The sequence below is a fragment of the Rhinopithecus roxellana genome, chromosome 4 (assembly GCF_007565055.1).
Source record: "Rhinopithecus roxellana isolate Shanxi Qingling chromosome 4, ASM756505v1, whole genome shotgun sequence".
In the NCBI taxonomy this organism is placed as follows: domain Eukaryota; kingdom Metazoa; phylum Chordata; class Mammalia; order Primates; family Cercopithecidae; genus Rhinopithecus; species Rhinopithecus roxellana.
Window position 1 is genome coordinate 152,438,301 of NC_044552.1, and position 24,804 is coordinate 152,463,104.

Here is a 24,804-nt window from a genome sequence, read left to right on the forward strand (position 1 = left end):
ACACAAACACACACACATATACAAACACCTACTGAAACAGCTACACATAAACAAACACACATGAACACACACGGGTATATACACACACACACACAAAACACACAGCTATACAAACACACACACGGATATACAAATATACATATACAAAAACACACATACACAAATACACACATACACACATGCATATACACTCATAAACACAAACACACACATCACACATATATACAAATGCATACATATACAAATATACCCACATTTACACACACACATAAACATATTACACATATAAACACAAAGACACATATATACAGTGTCCCTCATGGGGTAGAGCTTTGTAGGACCTCTCATGGATACCAGAGTCCACCAACGCTCAAGTCCCTGATACAAAATGATGTAGTATTTGCATATAACCTATGCACATCCTCCTGTATACTTTAAATTGTCATTATAATTATTTACAATACCTAATATGATGTAAATGCTATGTAAATACTGTATTTTTTAGGAAATAATGACAAGACAAAGTCTTGAAGTGTTCCATACAGACATTTTATTTCTAAATATTTTAATCCAACAAGGCTGGTTGGATCCAGGGATGTGGAGTCCATGGATATGGAAGGCTGACTGTATGTGACTATATATATCTGAAGAGAGAGCTTTTGAGGAACTGGCTCACACAATTGTGCTGGCATGTGGAAAAGCTGCAGGGCAGGCAGGGCAGACTGGAGGCCCAGGGAAGAGCTGGTGTTGCAGCTTGAGTCTGAAGGCTGTTGGGAAGCAGATTTCTTCTTCCTTAGAGGACCTCAACCTTTTTCTGTTGAAGTCATCCACTGATTGGATGAGGCCCACCCACACTCTGCTTTCCTGAAAGTTGATGGATCTAACGTTAACCTCATCGACAAAATGCCTTCACAGCAACATCTAGACTGGGATTTGACCAAGCAACAGGCCATGTGGCCCAGCCAAGTTGACATAAAATTAACCATCACAGGAAGGAAGGAAGTGAATCATTCAAGCAAGATTTTGCACTTTTTCTTGGAAAGTCGTTATCAGTATAGTTTCATTTCTTGGGAATGAGTGAGGACCCCTGCTGCTGGAGGAGGTGGCCCTGGGGGCCCCAGCCATGCCGTGAGTTTGTGTGGTCCTTCAGTCCACGCACTCCTGGGGTTACAAGTCCATGCTGACAGGCAGGAAGGAAGGTGCTGGCCAGTCCCATGGCACTCCGCCCTCCCAGAGCACGTCAGGGAAATAGCCGTGAAATGTGGGTGAGCTTTAAAATAAAAGTCAGATCATGTGAGCCACTGACGTTTCCCATTTTGTGAAGACCGGAAGCCAAGTCAGTAGCCTAAACAGCTCGTGAGCTGGCCGCGTCACTCCCCACCTCCTAGTCCACTCCAGGCACACGGGCCTGGGTGCACATCCTTAGACCCCTCTCACGGCTGTCCCCTCCTCCTGGAACCTCTTCCCTCTCCACCTTCCAGCTGGGCAGGCACATCAGCTTCTCAATGAGGCTCCGGCCCATCACGCCCTTTCCAACCTGCCCAGCACCCTGACCCACCTCTTCCTCTGCAGGAGCTGTCCCGTTTCCCACATGACCAGGTTAACTGATGCATGATATTTCTTACTGTTGAAAATGTCTACTTGTATAAATTGGAGGCTATAAGTGCGGTTACGTCACACAGAAACAGTGTTTAGTGGTGAAGTCTGGACTTTAGTGTAACCACTGCCCAAATAGTGTATATTGTACTCAATCAGCAATTTTCTCATCCCTCACCTCCCTCCCACCTTCCTACCCCTCTGTGTCTCCAGAGTCTTTGATTCCACTCTGTACATCCGTGTGTACACATTTTTTAGCTCACACTTATGAGTGAGAATATGCAGTGTTTGACTTCTTGGTTTTGAGTTGTTTCAGTTAAGATAATGACCTCCAGTTCCACCCCTGTTGTTGCAAACAACATGATTTCCTTCTTTTTATGGCTGAGGAGTCTTTCCTTATCCAATCATTAGTTAATGGACACTTAGGCTGATTCCACATCTTTGCTATTGTGAATAGTCCTGCAATAAACATACAAGTTTAGGTATCTTTTTGATACAGTGATGTTCTTTGGGTGGATACCCAGTAACTAGATCAAATATTGTTCTATTTTAGTTCTTTGAGAAACCTATTACCTTTTATTTTCCATTCCACAATATCTGTTTCACAGGAGCAGGAGTTTTTGTCTTGTTTGGTTGACTTACATATCCCAAGCACCCAGAATCCTGGTGCATAGTAGACACTAAATATTTGTTAAATAAATGAATAATTTTCCAGTATGGCATGAGGCTTGGCATTGAGGTCACCCCTAAATCCCTCACCAACAACATTTCTGTTTTCTTTCTCCAGCCTGATGTGATTTGGGAAGACCAGGAGTCCTTTTCCATTTTCAAATTTTCTCTGGAGGCCTCCACACACAAATACCATGACAGTATTTATACATCTATTTTAAATGATCTTACTTTAAATATAGAACACAAGTCTTCTATGAAAAATTTGAATTTAATATTTTAAAGGCTTTTTTCTCTTTCTCAATACTAAGAATATACTTAGAGAAAAATATACTTCATTTTTATCAAATAAAAATAAAACCTTTTATATAGACTCATGCATGTATAAACACTGTTAGTCTTCCAGCATGCAGTCCAATGCTATTTACATTTTCCAAGGATGAAATGTAAAATTTTATGGTTTGGTCTTTCTGCTTAGCACATGTTCAACAAAAACAAACAAACAAAGCAGATACTTAAATCTCAGGCTGGGAAAAAGTAGATAAGATTTACCTATTTTCAGAATAACAACTTAACATTGCAAATGTAGCCAGACTTTTGGGACAGGCATAGGCATAGACAAAACTATTGATTTTCTAGTATTAAATTATCTTGTTGTCTTTACCTCCTTCTCATTACTAAGATGACTTATTCTGAAAACTCAAGCTTGAAAATGTTGATGCTTTCTCCCAGAAGAAAGGGTCTTGTTTGCAGTGGGTTGGTGTGTGTTGTGGGCACCTGGATGGACAACGCAATGACTCAGAGAAAAGTGTGGAGTCTAAGAGTGAACAAGAAAGAGGCACTCTGAAAACAACAACAACAACAAAAACTTCCAGCTTTGAGAATTGGGGAAGGGATGAACCCATAAAGCAGGAAAACTTCTCTAACTGGAAGTTGATGCCGGAAGTGAGTATTACAACTTTCAGAGGCGACTATGTACACATTCTGCCTCCGTGCCCTTGTTTGGAAAAGTATACCAAATTCAGGCATTTTGAGCTGCTAGCAGCTTCTCTTCTTCTTCTGTGATAAGCCCATTGGCTTTCCTTTGTCCTGGCCAGTCCCTTAGAAAGAGTGAGTTAGGGGAAAAGATCGAGAGTTAACCATTTTACGTTTTCTTATTTTATAGTCCTCATAAAAACAGCAGGAGCCAGTCTGTTTGTGGGCGTTTGCTCTAAGGCCAGCAGTGGTCTCACGGTTCCCACGCATGTCAATCTGAATCCCCACAACTACTTCCGCGTTCTCCCCACTGCGCATCAGCAGGAAGCTCAGAACAGAAAGTGACTTCCAAGAGCAGCTGGGATGTGGCAGATCTAGAATTTAAGGCCAGGTCTGTTCTGACTGCCAGAACCACGCCTTTTTTTTTTCTTTCTTTTCCTGCTGAGTGCCTGCTGCACACAAGGGACCGCTGAAGGCATTTCCGTACACATAATCTTAGTGATCCTCATGACAACGCTAAGAGGAGACATGGCTATTGTTTCCATGCTTCCATTTTAAAGATGGAAAATGAAGTTTGGCAAAAGTCTATATTTTGTCCAGGGGAATTGTGGAATAGGAAAGGGGTAAAGGCAAGATTTGAACCTGGGCAATGAGTCTCTATAACAAAGGCTCTCGTCTTTGTTTCTGTGTGCCTCTGACCAGCTCAGGTTTTTCTTCCCTGGGAAACATTTATAAAATATGATCATATCTATGGACACAGTAACACTTTTTACAAATTTAAAATTGGAGATCTTTCAAGTCACATTATTCTGCTAGTTTAGTAATCCAAAACTAAACTAAATTAATAACGTGGCTGAGAATATTCTTTACTATTTGGAAATTCATAAACATGCTTCTATATAATCCATGGATCAAAGAGAATATTAAAACTGAAATTTAAAACCATTTAGAAACATATGAGAAAGGAATATTTTATTTTAAAACCTATGGAATCCCCAAAAACTCAACTCAGGAAAAAACTCTGTATTGGCAGAAATGCCTTCACTATTAAAGAAGAAAGACTAAAAATAAAGGAGCTAAATACATATGATAAAAATTTAAAAACAAAACATGAAAGTGTGAAGAGAGAATGTATTGCTAAAACTAACATGTAAAATAAGGGAAAGTACAAATAAATACGCAGACTGATATTCTGAAACCAGAAGTGGCTGAAGAGGCCTGAATGACAGGGCTGTGAGAAGGTCACCTTGCCTGGGTACAGCGGACAGCAGCTCAGGCTCCACCCTGGAAAACCCGGGTTTTAACCCTCACCTTTCCAAACCCAATAGAGAAGCTACAATAAATCCAAATCTGCTGTGATATGAAAGAAAACAATTAAAATCTTGCATGGCTATGCTTTTCTCAGTTTGGAATAGTATGCATCAGCGTGGGGCTATAGACTCCTGGAAGAACCTGTATACTGAATATCATGCTGGCTTTTGTAAATAGAATTCTATATACATGCTCTAAGGGTTAACTATTCCTGGGAATCTGTGCCATATCTAGTTCTAAAGTGCACATCCCTTTCTCCTTCTTCAATCTAGTTTATCTGTTGAAAAGTTGAAATTTTCGCTAATTTTATTTTCTTCAGCCTTATACCATACTTAGCGACTACTTTCCGGGTCAGTTCACCTAGATGTGACACGTCTGAGACTTAAGTGGTTAGTTAGAACTGCTAGGAGTGGTGTGGTCCCTGCTGTTACCTTATTTAATTCATGGCAAAGGTGTGGAGGGGAGTATTCATTTACAACCAAAAAGGACTGGCAACTACAGTCAGTCACAGTGAATTGCTGGAATTACAAATGGTTCCCAACTTATGATGGTTCAACTTAAAGATTTTTTGACTTTATGATGGTGTGAAAATGATAGGTATTCAGTAGAAACCGTTCTTTAAGTACCCATCTGTATTAGTCTGTTTTCATGATGCTGATAAAGATATACCTGAGACTGGGCAATTTACAAAAGAAGAGGTTTAATGGACTCACGGTTCCACGTGGCTGGGGAGGCCTCACAATCATGGCAGAAGGTGAAAGGCACATCTCACATAGTGGCAGACAAGAGAATTGTTACAGCCAAGCAAAGGGGTTTCCCCTTATTACTACCACGAGAACAGTATGGGGGAAACTGTCTTCATGATTCAATTATCTCCCACTGGGTCTCTCCCACAACATGAGGGAATTATGGGGGCTACAATTCAAGATGAGATTTGGGTGGGGACACAGCCAAACCATATCACCATCCAACCATTGTTTTTCACTTTCAGGACACTATTCAATAAGTTGCATGAGATATCGAACACTTTATTATAAAATAGGCTTTGTGGTTTTGCCTAACTGTAGTGTTCTGAGCACATTTAAGGCAGGCTAGGCTAAGCCCTGATGTTGGTTAGGTTAGGTGTATTAAATGCATTTTGACTTAGGATATTTTCAGCTTATGATGTGTCTGCCCTAAATTGAGGAGCGTCTGTATTCTTAAAGGTTTTGGCCAGGCTTAAAGAGCTTACCTTATACCATTGACCAGTAAGGTATATATGAGAAACGCATGCCTTTACATAATGAATGAGTTTCTGATAAACTGTGGAAATCTTTACTGTCAATGAAATCAAGTTATAAATGGAGGAATAATTTTCAGTGTTCACGGGAGTATCTTAGCAAGTCACGGATTTACCTCCATGTATTGATCTCTCTACTGAAAACTTGTTTATATGAGATTTGCCTAAATCAGATTTCAAAAACATAAGATCAGATTTCACCAGTATTTTATGGTTACTGAAGTAAAATAGTTTGACTGAAAACAGATGGGATAGAGTTTCATGGCATATATTACTAACTCCGTTATAAAATAGAGATATTTAACTTGTAAACTTGCTTTTATATGGGGAGAGCATTTTAACTGATGCCCCTACGAAATGATCTTGCTTTAAGAAATACAGAAATCTGTGAATACTGAATATAAACATCCTGCCTTAGAGAATAAAGCACACACGCTGTATATATGTATATATACACATATATATGATATAAAGCACACTATGTATATATGTGTGTGTGTGTGACATCTAGCTGCTTTTCATCAGTTTTATAATCCATGTGTGTGAAATCTATAAAATGAGCCTAAATCCTAGCTATTAAAGCTGCCTCTGAGGGCTTCTACGAGTAGTGATGGAAGTGAATTAATTGGGTCCTTCGAGTGCAGTCACGCTGAACACAGTCATGGAGAGATATACACAGCAGTCAACGGGAAGGTGGTAGCATGGGCAGCTGGCTTCCTCTTCCTAGGTGGACCCCAATCCTAAGTGGCCATGTGAATGGGCTCATGTTCAGTTCTGGGCAGTAAATGGGCAGAGGCACCTGGGCTGAATTCGGGCTCTTCAGGGGTTTTGCTCGTTCTGTGATCACTCATGGGTCGTTGTGCTGACTATATTCCCAAAATAATAAAATTACCAAGTTTACCTGTCTCAGGGGAAGAGGGTTAGAAAAGCTTAACCAAGGTAGTTAAAAAAACAGAAGAGGGTTTCACTCTAGCCTATCACCAGATGACATTTACAAAAACAAGTAGACTTCGGGAATTTGTAGTAAGCATCATTTGTTGTTGATTCTTACAAAAAAATAATTAGTGAACGTTTTACCCAAAAAGGGTGATTCTAACACTGATATGTTGAAAACCTAGGAAATCAGTCTCTTCACCAGTACAATCTGATCTGAAAGATGGATCAGATAACCCTAGTCTGTAGACTTATAAAATGCCATTTGTTAGACTCCAAAAGTTAGACAGAAGGCAATGAAATGTGATCAATAGGGACATCTTACAGCTCTAAGATAATATGATCAGAACTTCCTGCACACTGTGAGACTCTACCGTAGTAACCCATTTCATTCTTCATTGAAAGTATGGATAATGCTAACAGGTTGGGATATTTTAAGTCCCCAGGAATCTTAAACCCTGTTTACCACTCCTAACTTGACGAATTTCCCCATAAACAATGCCACTGCTTCTGGGAAACTCCAGAAACAAGAAAAAGATATTGAGAGGAGACAGTGATTTCAATTCAGGACACATGCAAGGGTTAGCTTGCATGCTGTACTCATTGGCTATAGTTGGAAACAATAAAACCCTTATCAATTACTACTTAAATGTATCTTTCACCATTAGCAAAATCATGCCGGTACCAAGAAGCTCTGGAGCCGGGGAGGAGATCCTCCTTTGTTGACCTTGCCTTTGTTGATGATGGCAATATTAGTGCAGCATGTAAAACGCAAAGTTATTAAACCCCAGTTTCTGAGTCAAATAAAATGAATATGGCAACAGGATTATGGAAGACATGCTGCTTTTCTGAACTTCCCCTTCCTTTAACTCCCAGGCAGAGTTATTGCCGGGTGTGTCTGGCTCACCAATCAGTCCTATAGATAACAAACACAGCTGAAAAAACAAGGTCACTCATCTTTTGGCTTCTGTGAGTTATTTTTCTCATAAGGGTTCATTCAAAAGATTTAATATACAAATTTCTACTTACATCTCCCAATTGGCTGCTCTTGCAGATGCTAGGTAGACTGTGTGTGTGCCAGCAACCAGGCCTGACTCAGTCTAGACCAGAGCCTTCTGTAACTTACAGTCCTTGAGAAACCATGGTGCTTCTTGAAGCATCAGCAGCTAAGAAGGCCTGATCCCTGCATCAAACTTCCTGTCTCCTTTTTCCATTCTGCACTTGAATAAGAGAAGCTTAGGGCCAAAAAGCATTGTCTCCTCATTAAAAACTGTGCAAAAGTCAAGGTCTGATGTCAGAACACTTCACTCATGTGAATGAACTCTGCCTAGCTTTGTGCCCCAAAATGCCAGTCCAATTCTGGTCTAGACCAGAACAAACTCACAGTGCTCACTTGTGCCTCAGGCCATGCCTTAGATCCTTTGCTTTTCTCTCTTCCCTTCTCCTTCTCTTCCCTTTCCTTCCTCTCCCCTCCCCTTCCTCTCCCCTCCCCTCTCCCTTTCCTTCCTCCTTCCCCCGTCCCCCTCCCCATTCCCCATTCCCTTCCCTTCCTCCTTTTTCTCTCTTTCTCTTTCCTTCTTTCCTTCTTTCTCTCTTTCTTTATCTTTTCTTTCCTTTCTTTCTCTGTAAAGAGAAAGGAATCAGTTCTCCAATTCTCTGGATTAAATGAGCCATTTTAATCCTTACGTCTGAGACAAATCTGGAAGAGCCAACAACATTTCTTTCTCCTGTAACTGCATCACACCCCTGGTATACATGTCAAGGTCTATTATAAAAATTGGGTTATCAACATTTAAAATGTTTGCAAGACAAAGATTCCAGAGTAACAGATGAAGAGCTACTTATTTCAAGCAACAGGAACAATACACAGTTCAAACATCGCATAGTAATTCGTATGGGCACTGAAGTAGTATCATGGTGAGACAAACTCAGTGGCAATTTTGGCAACCCTTGAGAGACTTGTATACCCATTTGTACAAAAGGTGTCCATAGAAATCAGGGCATACCATCCTTTATAATTTCAGCCCCCAGCCAAACCTTTTTATCCAGAATGTCTCTTTATGACCACTTTCTATTTAAAAGTTTTAGACTGGACTTTAGTTCTCTTTAAGAAGTATTTTCTTTTAGGCTTATTATTCTTATTGAGATATAATTATCTCACACTGCTTTTATTTAATTCTTAAAACACAATCTCAAACACAATTTATATATTTGACTTGTAAAAGTTTGGTGAAAGTGTTGATTATTTAAGCAGAACTCATGATTGTGTTCTAACTTGTATCTGTTTTTGAGAAACTGAAAACTGTTTCAGCACTCTACAAATGCCAGTGGATTTCTACAGTGACTTGATATTTTTTTAATGGCAACATCTTTGAAATCTACTTCTGTGTCATAACAGAGCAGTGTTATATAATAGAGTTAATATTCACATGGTTATCCTAAGAACTTAGTATTGATTATATAATCTCAGCAATACTTTTTAACACTAGTATCTTCATGGCTACATACAGCCATTATGCAGAGCTTATTTTCAGGAGATAATTAACGTTTTTCTTTTGATTAGTGAAAATCTCCACTTGGGTCTCACTTTAATCAAGAAACACATGTTTCTCCCATTGAAAAGAAGCCTTTAAAAAAAAAAAAGAAAGAAACACACACAACCCCTTTCTCCGATAGAATGGATTCTTAACACCTATTCAAAATATTGTTTTAACCATTTGCATATCATCAAAAATACTCTAATTAGAAACTAATTTTAATTAAAATTTAAAAATTAGAACTATTCTAATTTAAAAATTAAAATCTATTCTGTTTATTAAATAAATAATAATATAACCTATACTGGTTTTTACTTGCTTTATAACATAAAGTGATAACACAACTGCAATTTGTTTTACAATTAATTGGTTGGAATTAATAAAAATAATTTAATGGAGTGAAGGATAAAAGACTACAAGTTGGGTTCAGATTATACTGCTTGGGTGATGGGTGCACCAAAATCTCACAAATCACCACTATAGAACTTACTCATGTAACCCCCACCTGTTTCCCAAAAACCTATGGAAATAAAAAATAAAAAATAAATAAAAACAATTTAATTGAAACTGAAGATCTAGGAATGGTGGTGGTAGCTAAAGGAGTTGCTTTTATCATCTTGGTCTGTTTTCAAGGCTGTCCCGTATAAAGTATTGACTTTAATAATATTTTTAAAACCAGAATTATAATGGCCTTTTATTTTAGGTTTGACTATCACAACACTGTAAGAAGCTATCCCTTACTTTTGTCAAGATGTGTTAACATCAATAGTAACGGAAATTTGTAATCAGCTGGCACTCAGGTGACAGGAAAGCCGGCAATTATTGAGTGCCTATTGTGTGTTGGCTTTCATTAAAGGTTATGAGTAGTTGGAGAGGCAGTCTCCCTGATGTCAAGCTGTTTAAAATGGAGTTGTCAATGCAAATTACATGTGCATTAACTTTCTTAACAAGAGACTTAACCCAACATGTTGATATGTGCAGAAAAAATACATAAGTTCCAGGAGTCTAGACAACAAAGCTGTGATGAATTAGGGATGAGAAAAATTGAAGGAGGTTTCCTGGAAATACAAACTAAAAACTAGAGTGAGGGACTGAGGGGGTGGTGGGTCAGGAGGATGTGAATAAATGTCTGGAAGCTGAACTCCATTTTAATGACACCAGGTAGTAAATAAAGTATCCTATTAGAATGGAGAGAGTTTGTGTGATATGACACATCATGCCTGAATGACATTTACATTAATTTAGTAGCTATTAAATGGAAAAAGTCCGACATGTAAAACTCACATGATTTTATTGAGCTTGGGAACAACAGACACTTGCTTGTGATTTATTTTGCTATGCATTTTAAATAAGTTACAAAAATTAAAATCACGGTAAAGAGAACATGCATTTTGGAAGACATCTGTGTAAGTAGATGAGTTTAACATTTAGTTTTCTTTGTTTTTATATATTCATACAGAAAGGTTATTATTTAAAAAAGGAAATAGGGTTTTCAAGAATCAATGATGTGAAATTTACAACTGTAAGCACTAATGTCCACAGTTGTAAAATAAAATCAGTTAAGACACAGACTTGCACGTTTACCAAAAAGTTCATAAAATATTAACCATGTTAGTTACAAACCTAACTCTTAGGTTATTAAAATGGGTGCATGGTTAAATTATCATGAAGAAATTTCATACTTTTTAAAGGAAAATCCTCATTTAAAAATTTCTTAGGCTCTACTTAGATGCATGTTTTTAAGAACATAAAATCCAAATTAAGTAACAATCAGGCAGGTATTATTTCCTCTGTAGATAAATGTTAGGCATAAATACTAAAAGTAATATAGAATTAACTTGATTTAAAAATAACAGCATATAAAAGAATGTTTGGAGAATTTAAATGTACTTATGGTTGTATAGCTTCACTAATTTAAAGTTTCATTAGCAATACAAAACTCTTGATCATTTTCCTTGGTAAAAGGCAGAGACAAATGTTTTATATTCTTTTAAAATGATGGTCATCATTATTTTGGCACCTGGTGTTAACTACCCTCTCAATATTCTTTTAGTTTTTTTTTTTTCTTTGCAACGTGGGCTTGGAATTTCCTCAGCTGAAAGTAAGGAAAATGGTTTATTTTACCGAGCGCACTGCAACATTGTGCATTTCTGCCATCGCTCTTCCTCTTCTCCTAATAATGACAGTATGCTTACATTGTGTTACAGTCTAATAACCTTTTGTCATGTAACTATATTGCAGCCTTTATGGGAACTGTCAGAATGCAGTGTTCCCTCAGTTATGGGCCGGTGCCTTTATTCACAAAAGGTTTGGAGTAACAAAAGTGTAGTGTCACAGCCCTCTCCTCTTTCTGATATGTCAGTAAAGAAACTCAAAGGGAAGGAAAGGAATCCGCAATCAGCGCGTTCTCCAGGCGCGCAGCACCTGAGCATGGGTGAGTGACAGAGCCTGTATGTCTGCGCCTTTGTCATTAAAGTCTTCAACTAAGCAAAGTTCATGAAGGAAAGAAAGTGACTGAATGCCTCTGAGACTTACAGTAACAAACGTGGACACCAGTATGAAGGAGGGAGATCATGTATGAAAATCTCAGAGCGAATCAGTAAACCCCTCCTTCAGTTGTTTTCTTTTCCGTTGTTATGCTTTGTGATTTTTAATTTGTCCAGGAAAACGTCCCTTCCAGCAAGCACTTGGAGAAAAGGACGAAAGGTAAACAGGAGGTTGATTCTGGGAAAGGGTTAATGAAAATTTTAAAGGTTGCCTCCTGATTTAATAAGGAATCCCAGGACAAATATTTGGTGTTTCCCACCCTGTCTCCTGCGCCCGCAAGGGGGCTTATGGGCAAGTTAAATTTATATTTTCTTGGAACTGAAAAATAGTTTTAATAACTCCAAGATGCAAATAAAGAAACTTAAATGACAAGGAGAAACAATTTTGCGTGTAAAGGAATGAACAATAAACACTTGAGGAGAAACTCGTCTTCCCTAAACGTGTGGGCAGCCCCCAGACCCTTGCTGCCTAGTCCAGCCGCGACGGCACAAACTCCAGACTCGCAGCAAAGTAACCGGAGTGGAATCTGCACGGCCGGAGAAGCGTCAAGCCGGGAGGCTGCCGGCAGCCTGGCTCAATCATTTTGCTGTTTTTCTTTGCCGAAAAAATTCAGAAACAAGGGCAGCGCCCCTAAGGTAAGAGTCACTGGAATCATTTTCTTCTTCCACAAATATAGGGATTCTGACCTAGTGAGTGCCAAGGCTGTTGCCCGTTACACGCGACGCTCAGAATCCATCCGGCAATCGCGGAGACGTCTGTGGACTTTACTGGGGGAGGGGAGCCCCAGGATGTCCCTCGCATCCCAACTGCTCAGCTTGGTGCAAATACAAAAGTGTTAGTTTCCATTGTGGGGAGTTTGGATGGGAGTCGGGGAAAGCATTGACTAGTGAGGAATCTGGATCACGCTTCAAAATAAAAATACATATGAAACTGGATAGAAAGAAGAAAACGTGGCGGGCGAGAAATGGCCCCGGGACCTGGCACACACCGGGAGTCCAGGGTCCTGGGTCAGCCCAGTTGCTGCACCGTAGCGCACGCCCGTTTGGCCCTTCGTGAAAGCTGGGCTTTGGCGCGTGTGCTCCACTCCGGGGAAGGTGACCTCGTCCAGACAGTCCGGACAGCCCGTGCCACCGTGGGACAGAAGAGCCACCGTCCCTCCTCCGATCCAGCGCGCCACGGTGGCCCCGCCGCGCGTGCCTGCCCGAACGCGGACACCTGCGCATCTGTGTGCGCTCTTGCGCTCCAACTTCCCCAAACTTCTGGCGGCTCCTAGTTCTGAGCGCCCATTGGGCGGCTCATTTCCCTTCAGTGGCAACTGCCTGGATTCATGGGTAGGGAAGGGGGTGAGGGTGTCCAAGAAAGCCGCAGATGGCAAGGCTGTCTCAGGGTTTGGGACAATGATCTCTCAGTCTTGCTCATTTTGGCCACAGTTTGCCCTTTCCGTTCTCTAACCCCAACCAACGCAAACTGGGCTTGTGCACACGAAGTTGGTTTTAAAGTGAGTATCCGAAAGGGAGTCCTGGGGAGGAACCGTATTGCAAACCCTACTTTATGGGAAACACTGTGAGTTGATTTAAACTCCAACCAAAGGTCCGAGTTGGAACTCTCTCCCGGGAGCTCTGACTGAGCACAGCTGGGTTGGAGCTGCTGGCCCGCCACCAGGAGGATTCCCTGGCTCGGGCAACTGGCAGGCCGACGTGGCTCGCCCAGCAACGCACAGCTGGAGCAGCTGCAGGACTCAGGATTTAGATTCTGGAACACTGGACCCAGATGTGACAAGGCCGGGCAGAGACGCAGCGGTTGCTCCATCCGCCCTCCCCGGCCCCGGGTGCAGGCGGCGCGCAGAGGCTCACTCGGGTGCGGAAGCCTGGCGCAGGGGCCGAGTCCCTCGGGGCGCGCTACGTGGGCGCGGAAGGCGGCGGCGGCAGCGGCGGCGTGGGGAGCGCCTGCTCCGCCAGTGGGCGTCTTCTGCCGCCGCCACCACCACCGCCTCCACGGGCAGCGGCACTGCGGCGCTTTTCTCCGCTGCTTTCGAGCAGCCGCCGAGGCTCAGCCGCCGAAGCGCGCACACACCACGCCACGCCTGCAAGGAGGGTCTCCGCCGTCCCTCTCCCCGGCCCGGGAGAACGCCGATTGTGTGCGCCTGAGGGTAGCCAGGCGCCGTCGCCGGGGCCTGGCCCCCGGCCCCGGGTCCTCCCGCAGCCTAAGCCGAGCACAATGTGACGACTAGACTGGGAGGGAAGCCGAATACCAGAGAGGAGGACCAGGCAGCGGTTCGGGCGGCCGGCAAAGGTGGGCAGGTCCTGCGGGGGCGGAGCCCACCGAGCCCCGGCCCGCCGCGCCCCTCCCGCCCGCGGCCTGCCCCCTCCGCGGCCCGGGGAGGAACCATGGCCAGCCCCGAGGAGCCTCTTGCTCCCCGCCCCCAGGGTCCCCCGCCAGCGGCCGGGGACGAGCCGGGCTGCCGCCCCGGCAAACTCCGCCCGGAATCCCGGCGCAGCGCGGCCGGCGGGGGGAGCGCAGCGGGCCCGGGCCTGGCCCCCGAGTGGCCTGGCCGCGGCCGGGCCGAGCGCGCCGCGCCCCCGCGCCCGCCCCCCTCCTCCGCAGGCCGCGTCAGCCCAGCTGGGGGCCCCGGCGCCCTCTCTGCGCGCGGCGGCGGCTGCGGCTGGGTCGCGGCCCGCGCTCCCTTGGCGCTCGCCTTCTCCTCCCGGGTCCCCTCCTCCTCTCCATCTTCCTTTTACTTCTGGCCGCCGCCCCCCCCGCCCCCTCCCTCTTTTCTCCCCTCCTCATCTGCCTTTCACCTCCCCGTGCGTCTCCCAGGAAGGGAGGGCGCAGCGGCGGCGGCGGCGGCGGGAGGAGGCGGCGATGCTGGCGGAGGAGGAGGAGGACGACAAGAGGCAGCTCCCTTGAGCGTCCCCACCAGCAGTAGTCACCGCGGCGGCGGTGGCAGCGGCGGCGGGCGGCGGCGGCTCTTCCTCTCGCCTGCGCTCCAGGGCTTGCTGCTCCCAGCCCGTGCAGGGCCCCGGCCGCCGCCGCCGCCCCGGCTCCCACTCGGCCAGGCCGCCCGCCGCGCGGGCTCCCCCGGCTTCCCAGGCGCCGGCCCAGGCGGCGGCGGCCGAACTCCGCGGCGTCCCCAGGGCGCCGGCTTCGCCTTCGCCGCCGCGGCCGCGCTGCTTTTCGGCTCCGACATGGAAGATGGACCTTCTAATAATGCGAGCTGCTTCCGAAGGCTGACTGAGTGCTTCCTGAGCCCCAGTAAGTGGCCTGCTCCCCGTTCCCCGTTGGTGGGGCGGCTCCTCATCCCCTAGGGGGCAGGTGGGGGGCTTGGACTACTGGGTGGGAAGCGGGTGTCGAGCGAGGTGCCCGTGCCTGGGCGTGGAGCGCCCAGCGGGCTTCTCTGGAGGGGAGGAGTCGGTGCCCCTGGTGAAGCGCGGGAGCGTTCGGCCGCGCAGGGACGCCGGGGTTTCTCAGGCTCCGCGTGCGCTCGGGGAAAGGGCGGCCCAGGAGGGAGCCGGCGGGAGCTGGGCGTTTCGAGCGGGACCTGCCGCCTGCTTCTCCGCCCCTTGTGCCATTTCTGGCCACACTCGTCCGGCGCGTATTTATACTCTAAACTTTGTGACCACTTAGGTTCCTCCCTGTTGAGCCTGTGGCCACTTGGCTGGAGCAGATGCGCTTCCTTCTACTTGGGGGTCCAGCCCACCGGGTCCCTGTGGCCGCGGTGAGGGAGGCCAGGGCCTCGGAACCCCGCGCTTCCAACCGTGAAGGCACCGCCGTTCTCCGGGACTCGGAGTGGGCGCCCGGCCTCCCACCCCTCGCAGTGACCGGCAACCAGAGTGTGGACTGGCGGGGTGGAAACGGGTGCACCTCCACCCAGGGGACGCATCCCCACCCCGGGCCGCATCCTGTTGGTCCCGGGCTTCTCTGGGGTCCGGGCTGGTAGAGAAAAGGGAAGAACAATAGGTCGCTAGGGTGGAAGAGAAAGGCGCTGCCGCCTCCGACTCGCGGGATGCGCCCCCGGGCCCACTGTGGCGTGGCCACTCCTCCTCGCCACCCGCGGGAGCGGGGCTGAGAGCGCCCTGGGGCAGAGGTGGTAGAAGGCGTGTCACGGGGGTGGGGGACAAGACTGAGCAGAAAAGTCAAGGTAGGGGTTCGCCAGAAGGAACCAGGCAGGCGGGAGACGGTGAGAAAAGAGGAAGCGCCCGGTGCGCAGAGGAGGGGGGCGTCGCGGTCGCGGATGGAGGGCGAGCAGGGTGAGGACGGGAAGACCGCGGCGGGGCCGGGTGGGAGCACCTCCTGCTCCAGGAGGTCGCGCCCATGGGTCTCCGGGCGACTCCGGCGCCAGTCGGGGCGGGCGCGGTTTCCCGCGGCCCAGAGCGCGGCTCCGGAGCCACCGTCCACCGCGTGCGCACCCGAGCCTTTGTCTGAGTCTCGCTTAGGAGCCGCGTTTCCGCGGCGCCTTCTCCGGGCCGACGCTGTTCCAGGATTGCTGTTTTGGTTTCCCGCTCCCAGCTGCGGCTCACTCCCAGGCTTTGGCCGACCCGAGTCTCCAGGGCACCCGAGGTCGAGCCCCTCTCTGCGGCCAAAGCTCACCGCCCGCCCAGGCACCATTGGGGTACACTCCCCCGGCTGGCGAGCGTATTCGCGCCAGGATCGGCCGCTCCTAGTAATCCCGCTTCCCGGGCATGGGCCAGTCCACGGCGGCCGCGTGGTCAGCGGCCTCTCGTACAGCCGTGCGGGCTCGCTGCTTTCACTTGATTGGCTGGCGGGGCGTGGGTGAGGTGCTCCCAGCTGACCCCCAAGTCCTCCCCCAGGTGTCTGTCTCCCACCCCCGTTGCAGTCTAGGTGAGGAAGGGTTGTGGAGATGGGTGTGCATGGACAGAGCATGTGGCCTTCTCTGTTGGCCAGAGATGTGGTCAGTAGAAGCACTTTTCCTTACTGAAGTGCCCCTTGGCCACGCATTGAAGGTGGTAGAGGATGGGGCCCCACCACCTCTCCGGGGGTTTTGGGATCAGCCTATAGGCCTGGTCTAGGACTGGGGTTCCTCCCGGTACCCTAACTGGTGGGCTTGTGAATTCTTTCTTAAAAAAAGAAACATCTACTTTTCTCAGTTGACCTTTGATTTGGGGTGGGGAGTTGAAGTCAGCTCTGCCTTGCAGTGACAAGCTGCTCTGGGGGAAAGGTGGTGCTACTGAGGCACGGGATTTTAGGCTTCTGGAAAAAGCCCCCGGTCCTGAAATGATGGGGCTTCTGTTGGTGCTGCTGGAACTGCTGTTGGCTCGTGTGTTCAGGGCCATGCTGGATGTTTTGGAGGGGAAGAGAGATCTGCAGCTCTGGATAGAGGGTGGAGTCCTCTTGGGATTCCTAGCACGCTCCCCCTTTAGGAAGACGATACCTGGAGAGGAGAAGCGTCTGTTCTGCAGAAAGGCCCAGCCAGGAGAAGCTGGTGCATCAGAGACACCATACTCATCAGGGAACACTCTAGAGCGGCCCCCTTGCCCCACACCCTGCCCTGAGCAGCAGCTTTGGGCTTGAACAGGAGCAAAAGGTTAGGACAGTCTTATTTGGGACATGACTAAGGTAGTAAACAAGAAGATACTTTTAAACAAAATCAATTATCAGACCCACTTCACTCAAGCTTGGGAAGGGGATAGATGGATTCTTAAAGGAGAGTAGCCAGTTTCTGCTCTGACACTCTTATCTCTACTTTTTGGGTTTTTATTTCTATCTGTTGCTGCATGGCAAGCCACTGGTCTGAATTGCTAAAGTACCGATGTTTGACAGATTTTTGTGATATTTGTCGTTTTAAAAATCAGTCTTTTGAAAAAGAATTTCTAGACTCCGTAAAAATTTAAAAATGCCCAAATGCATACAAATGTGTCTAATTGTTGAGTGTTATTACCTTTTTTTTTCTTTCAGTTTGATCTTCTGTTGGTCTGATATGCAAGTTGTCGTGTAAAGGCTGTTTTGTCCAGTTACAGTTTGTATGAGTGCTGGTTTTATTTTTATTACCATCAAAAGCAAATCATGTGTAGAGGGTATGATATGCCAGCTCTGCTTCTGTCCATTTTAGCTCTGCGTTTTGGCTCTTCACACTGACCGGCTGGTTCACTCACTCATGCACCAAATAACACTTAGTGATGAGCTACTGCCAGGACCCAGGCCCCAGAGACAGAAAGAAAGAAAGAAGCCTAGTAGAAGCCACGAAGCTGCTGTGGGAGGTGTTCGCCATCCAGTATTAGAGATGGAGTACCCTAGAAGCAGGTTTGACATTAATGTCCAGAGGTCAGTGGCCACCATGCCCAGTGCCCTTACTCTGCCCTTATCAGGCCATTCCTGACTTCACCTCATCTCCTGCCATCTGCCTCTAATTGCTGACCTCTGGGCTCTTCCTCAGGCACCCAGCTTCATACTTCATTGTTAGCAAAGTTGCCATTGGGGTAGGAAATACTCTTGTGCCTGGAGGGCCCAGCGTTTGCTTGTGCAGTGGAGAGAGGAGAAGTAACATGGGACAGACCAGTGTGAGTGGCATTTGGTCTTCTAGAGAAGACAACTCAGATTGTCTGCGCTAGTGGTCAGTGTGGCTGCCCTGATGTAACATGGCTGCAGGATGTGCACAGATTAGAAACTCTGAGGCACACCTGTGGATAAGAACAGTCAGAAGCCACAAATACGCCTGCACCTCTCTCTGTTTGTGTTTCCCTGGTTAGCTACTCTGATGACATAAAGAGATATAGACAAAGGAAAACCCCGGTTGGTCAAGGAGGATACCGAGAAAGTTAGGAAAATAAAATTGTGAATGCAGACTGCAGATAGCTTCAGAGTACAATTGATTGTATATTTCCCAAATATTCAAAACAGGAGATGTGTATGTTCCCAGGAATTGTGGAGTTTAAATGTGCTCCGCACTCATCAGTAACTACTCTTACTGTTTCTTGAGACATAAGATACTGTGCGACCAACACTTGAACAAACTGAGATAAATACGATCTCTTTTAAGAGCAAATGTGTTTAACACGTACAAACTACACTAGACTTCGCCTTTAACTTCTGTTTGTGGGCTCAGGCAGATGGAGGTCGCAGAATAATGCAAGAACAACACTCAGCAGTAGAAATGGGTCTAAATCAGCCAACAGCCAACTCATAGACACTTGTTGAGTACCTACTGAGTGTAAATTGTTTGAGGGAGGTTACAATAATGATAACAGGTCCCTCAAAGGACTTGAAATATAGCTATGGACACCTACAAAGATGACTAACAAAGCAAGGTGTGACTTTTTCCTGCAGAGCCAGGATGTGGACGTGAGTGTCACAGTCCTCCGTGGAAGGGTGACCTATTTTTTGGTAGGGAAATCAGAAAGGACTTAAGGCCAAAGGGCAGAGCTGTTTAAACTGGTGGGATTCTTTAGGTTATCAATACTTACTTTCCAGAAATTGCACTTTTAATTTTGAGAAACCTACATGAGAAAATTCCAATGAGAAGCAGTAGAAACTTTAGAAGATGGTGTCATCTGCTATCCCAATCAGCATATTAGTCTTAGATAATTTCTGCACATAAAACTTTTTCCACTCCAATAGGAAAAAAAAATTCAGTGCAATAGTCAAGCAAATATTAGGATTTTGTTTACTATAAAGCAGGTTAAACATAGTGTGGTGCACATTTCACCAACGAATACATTGTTAATTTTTGTTTGTTTCAAAACAGCTGATGCAATCTGAGAGAAAAAATAATTTTCATGTAAAACGAATATTTTCCCTTAAAAGGAAAACTCTTAGTTGTAATTCAAAACATTTTAATTTCCTTTTAAAATGTAAATTAGGCTCCTCCAGCTGATCATGTCTCTAAGTCTGCCTAAAGGAAAACTCCACAGTGACAGAGGAACTCATAATCTTGCAAGGAAAGCAGAAGGTTTCCAGTACTCTTGTTTTCTTTGTAGCACTCACCACTTGCCGAAATTATCTTGCTCACTTACTGGCTTATCTGTTTATTGCCTGCCTTCCCTCTCAGGAAAGGAAGCTCCGTGAGAGCCTGAGGGCAGGTGTCTTTTTTGGTTGTTTCCCTGAGACTGTTAACAGTGGCTGACACACGTAGAGAAGGTACTCAAATACTTGTGTTGGAAATTCAAAGATGAAAGCCAAAACAAATCTAAACAGAACCAAACATGTTGCCTGTCTTCAAGAAACCTAGAAATCGACATTAATGTCCAGAGGTCAGTGGCCACCATGCCCAGTGCCCTTACTCTGCCCTTATCAGGCCATTCCTGACTTCACCTCATCTCCTGCCATCTGCCTCTAATTGCTGACCTCTGGGCTCTTCCTCAGGCACCCAGCTTCATACTTCATTGTTAGCAAAGTTGCCATTGGGGTAGGAAATACTCTTGTGCCTGGAGAGCCCAGCGTTTGCTTGTGCAGTGGAGAGAGGAGAAGTAACATGGGACAGACCAGTGTGAGTGGCATTTGGTCTTCTAGAGAAGACAACTCAGATTGTCTGCGCTAGTGGTCAGTGTGGCTGCCCTGATGTAACATGGCTGCAGGACGTGCACAGAAAATATTCAAAGCACTCTTTGAAAGCTTCCTTTGTATGAGCCTCTGTTCTACAGACTCAGGATTCCAAGGTGTATGAGACAAAATCAGTTGTTTCGGGGAGCACGCAGCTTACAGGAGAGATGGAGGAGAGTTCACAGACACGCTTACCCACAGACAGGCTGCAGGGCTCTCTGCAGACAGTGAGAACCAGATGGCCTCTGACTGGGAGGTCCTGGAAAGGTTTCACAAGGTGGGAAGAGGCAGTGCCTTAGTTTTGCGAGAAGCCTTGGAAGGACCTTCTGAAGCCAAGGGAAAAGGATCTTCTGAGGTTGCAGGGTGGAAAACAGCCTGGACAGGTGGTAGGTTGGGGACCTGGATGATAAGACAGGACAGAGGATTATTTAGGCTAAGCTAAGGATACTTTACAATGACCCATCAGACGACTGTATAGCAACAGTTATGGAAGACAGGTAGAAAGAATGGCCTCCGTGCTGGAGCTAGGATTCTGTGTGACTGGAGGGAGAGGGCTGATCTCGGTGGCAGAGTCCTCGGCACATGAGAAGAGGTGGGAGTTGGACCAGAGATGGGGCCATGCACATGAATGGTCGGGAGAGATACAAGCAGGAGGTAGCAGTTAATAATCAGACATCTGGGTGGCTGGTTGGATAAGGCAGGAGACATCTGACTCCTTAGTTTCTGGATTGGAAAGTTGTGTGTGTGTCTGTGTTTGTGTGTGTGTGTGTTGGGGTTGGAATGGGAGTAGTTACATGCCCAGAGAAAGAGATATCAGAATGGGAAGTATGAGAATTGAGCACCTGCTATGTGTTAAGCAGCCTCCTTGGTAGTAGGGATCGTCTCTGCTTGTATGGTGCCCGCACTTTGATGGTGCAGACAAGAACCAGAAACAAAAAATACCAAGAGAGCTGCACAGCGAATGCACACTGAGAGTGGCCTGTGTGGCTGTGTGGCTTGTTGCCTTGTTCTGTGCAGGTCTCTCTTCACAGGGGCAGTAGAAATGGCCTCTGAATGACAAGGTGTCATCGGCCATTCAGTTATCAGGGGAAAAGCACCCTACGCAGAGGGGACTCACAAGGCAGAGATGCGGGATGAGGGCCGTGCTGCTGGAGCTGAGCCCACCAGATGGTGGCACGTGAAGTGGCAAATGGGCTGGATGAAGGCTTTGCAGTCAGAGGAAAAAACTGCAGTTTACTCTGGATGAAGGCAGAGGCTTTGGGGAGATTTTGAGCAGGTGAGTGATCCATGGTTTATTATCTCAGAAGCTCATTCTGGCTGCAGTTTGGTGAATGAATCAAGGGAGCTGTCGTGGATACAGGGAGTCCATGGAGGCTACTGTCATAGTCAAGACAAGAGCAATGGTGACTTGGATCACAGTGATGATAATAGAAGCAAAATGCCACAGTGGTTCAGGAGGTGTTTGGAGGCGGCGTGTGTAAGACCTGCAGGTGGGTTGGATATGGGGAGTCAAGGGAGAGAGGAATCAAGAATCCATGCCTGGGTTTTTTACTGGAAAGATTTGGTAAATGATGTGGCCATTCACTGGGATTGGGATGGGAAGCGTGGAGGAGGAGCACGTGGGGTGCGCAAGGAACCAGGCGTGGCGTTTGGCGGTGTTCAGTCTAGGTGCCTATGCTAGGAAGGCAGCTGGATAAACAAAGCCTGGGAAGATTTGATCCAAAGAATCGTTCAAGACTGCAGCATAGAAACTGCAGTCACAGCATCTAAAATCATGGGATCGGATGCCCCCAAGGACAGTATATAGATGCCTCTGACATTTTGACTCTGAGGGAAATACAGACAGAGTTGGTTAATGAACCATAGCTGGGTGCAATGTAAGTGCCTGGCTGAAGTTTGACACACGAACGGATGGCCCTCTGGAATTCCGTGCTATGAATCGGATTAGAAAGAGAGATTTGGACTGTGCAACACCAAGGTAGTAGTTGAAGCCACAATCGTGAATGGAGACCAGGAGTGAATAGTGGGAGTGAGCAGAAGCCAGAGGATAGGACAGAAGAAGGCAGAGCCATGGAGCACCCTGGAGAGGAGTGACCCAGGGAGATCCCGAGATGGAAGGGAGCACGCCCTGGAGTTCAGAAGCCGAGCCTCAAGAGGAAAGAAGCCAGATGCCCCAGAGAGCAGGTGAGTTCCAGCAGCAAGGAGGTCATCCGTGGCCTTGGTCGGGAGATTGCAGTGGAGTGGCATGGATAATACCTGATGCCAGTGTGGTGAGGATGGCAGACGGGGCCGTTTGAATCTCAGCCATGGACAGGTAGATGCCGGCTTTTCTGCATGGAGAATTGACTTGGGATTGCTGTTGATTTGCTGAAGAAAAGGAGCTTGAAGAAATAGGAAGATAGGTAGAAACAAACCTTAAAGAGAACGGGACGAGTAGAATGTGGGGGACATGAGATGGCTTTGGACACTAGAAGGAATCCTCTTCCTCAGAGAGGGAACCTTGGAAGGAACCGGTGTGGGGGCTGCTGTGGAGGTGGAAAATTCACAGTGCTTTCCCCAGCTTCTGGCCCCCATTTCTCCCAATTGCACGGGACTGTGGCCACCTGAGAATGAGCCAAGGAGAGTGGGGCCTGGGGAAGCAGGGGTGGGGTAGTGGAGAACGGGAGGCCGGCTGCCAGGGGATGGCCCAGCCTTGCTGAGACTGGAATTGCGAGGCTAGGAACAGGACAATGAGGAGGATGATGGGAGTGACTGGGAACGTTTTAGAAGGAAAGTAATGCCATTAAATTAATAGTTTAGGAAGATGTGCAGTACTGGTGTGCAGGGGGGATCGGAGTAAGGGCTGGCAGAGTAAATGTTAATACACTCTGCATTTAAAAAATATACCAAACACAAAGGTACGCACAATTCAGATATGCATCTTGATGCAAGTTGACCGGCAGAGTCCAATTGGAGTGGTGTCTTGAGGGCGGAAGAGTATTTGATATGTGGAGCTGAGTGAGGTTCCAGAGTGGCAAGGTTCCAGAGAGGAGAGAGAGCCTGGACAGAGGTGCCAGGTGCAAGATGCGCAGCCAGAAGTCAGGGCTTGTGGAGTAGGATGATCTCATAGCTGGGGGGCTTTGTGCAGAGAAGAAGGGATGGATAAAGCTGACACGGTGGATCAGGTCTTCCTTACGCACTGAGTCCAGCTTTGCATTGGGGGAAGGAGTGGAGAGGTGCCAGAGGGCACGGTGTGGGGAAGATACCATGACATGCACATATTTATCACATGTTTCCTGCTCATTGGTTTCCATCTGTATCACTGGCAATATAAACCCAAGACAGAGCTGTGCCTTGCTGTCCTGGAGTTGCTGGCTCATGAGGGATCCAGACCTGATGAGGGGTGTTCTGGAGAGCTGCTGGTAGAGACACGCATGGTGGGGAAAGCTGTGCCCCGGGATGGAGACGGAGGTCCCACTTCGCTCCTGCGGAGTTCTCAGGCCCTGCAGCTCTCTGGCCTTTCCACTGTCTCTCTCTACTTCTGCAGTGTGATTCAGCGCATGGCTGGTGTCATGGTGTCCTCCTGACTGCGAGTCTTTCCTCTTGGTTGCCGCCAGTGCCCTGGAACCCCTTTTCCTGGCATCTTCTCAGGCTTCGTCATGGTCCGCTCATCCGCCCTTCCATCGTTTGCTGGTGCTTACGATTGTCTGCTTCCATGTTTGTCTCCTATTAGCCAACGTGTTCTTGCGGGTGGGAAGTGTGTTTCATTCATTTTCCTAACCTCAGTGCCTAGCATGTTGCCAAGCAAAATAAGTTGAATAAATGAGTAAATAGTGAAGGTGCTTAAGTGAGGGAATATGATTGAAATCGTCCTTTACAAGATTAATTTTCCTAAAGGAAAATAAATAATGAAATAAATAATGTGATTGTAAAATTTTGCCGGCGTGACTTGAAACTTCATCTTTGCTTCGTGTATCTTATTTTCATGTGATCCAAATACACTCGTTGGCATCAGTGACCGGGGCTTCTGAGCTACTGTGAACACAGCATGTTCTTATGCCCGAGCTGCTGGGGCATGGCTTGGCATGGAGCAGCCACCCTGAGATGACAGGAAGGAGGGAGATAAGTGTTTAGAACATTCTGGATGCCTCAACTGCATTTCCTGGGGCAGTGATAAAAAGCTTTTTACTTTGATGAAAACATTTCTACATAGCAAAGCGAAAGTGTCGCATATGAAGGGCTGACGTGTTTGAATATGATGAATTATTTATAAAAATACAAGCGTATTTGGCCTTTTAAAAGTTGGTAAGTACTGTGTAAGAAGCAGTTTTGCACAAAGAGCAGTTCACTCTGTTGGAAAAACACAGACTAACAGGTAACTGCAGAGTTGCATTCCAGGGACGGGTGGAGGCTGGTGCAGAATGGGAAAAAGCAGCATGATAATATAGAATTCAAGTTGTAGTTATTTGTATAGGATGTAATTTG

General features: G+C 46.5%; 1 protein-coding gene across 4 annotated transcripts in view; it reads left to right on the forward strand.

Annotated features, from left to right (window-relative positions):
* Positions 1–14,722: 14,722 nt before the first annotated feature.
* The window catches only part of PDE10A (phosphodiesterase 10A), a 362,722-nt gene continuing 352,640 nt past the window's right edge, over positions 14,723–24,804 (forward strand). The window contains exon 1 of one of the 4 annotated variants that reach the window (XM_030929478.1): positions 14,723–15,099. In XM_030929478.1, coding sequence (XP_030785338.1) covers positions 15,033–15,099 — 67 coding nt within the window. In that variant the 5' untranslated portion in view covers positions 14,723–15,032. Of the gene's footprint in view, positions 15,100–22,006; positions 22,525–24,804 lie in introns of those variants that run through there. The other 3 variants (XM_030929471.1, XM_030929470.1, XM_030929473.1) reach the window with 3 other exon arrangements.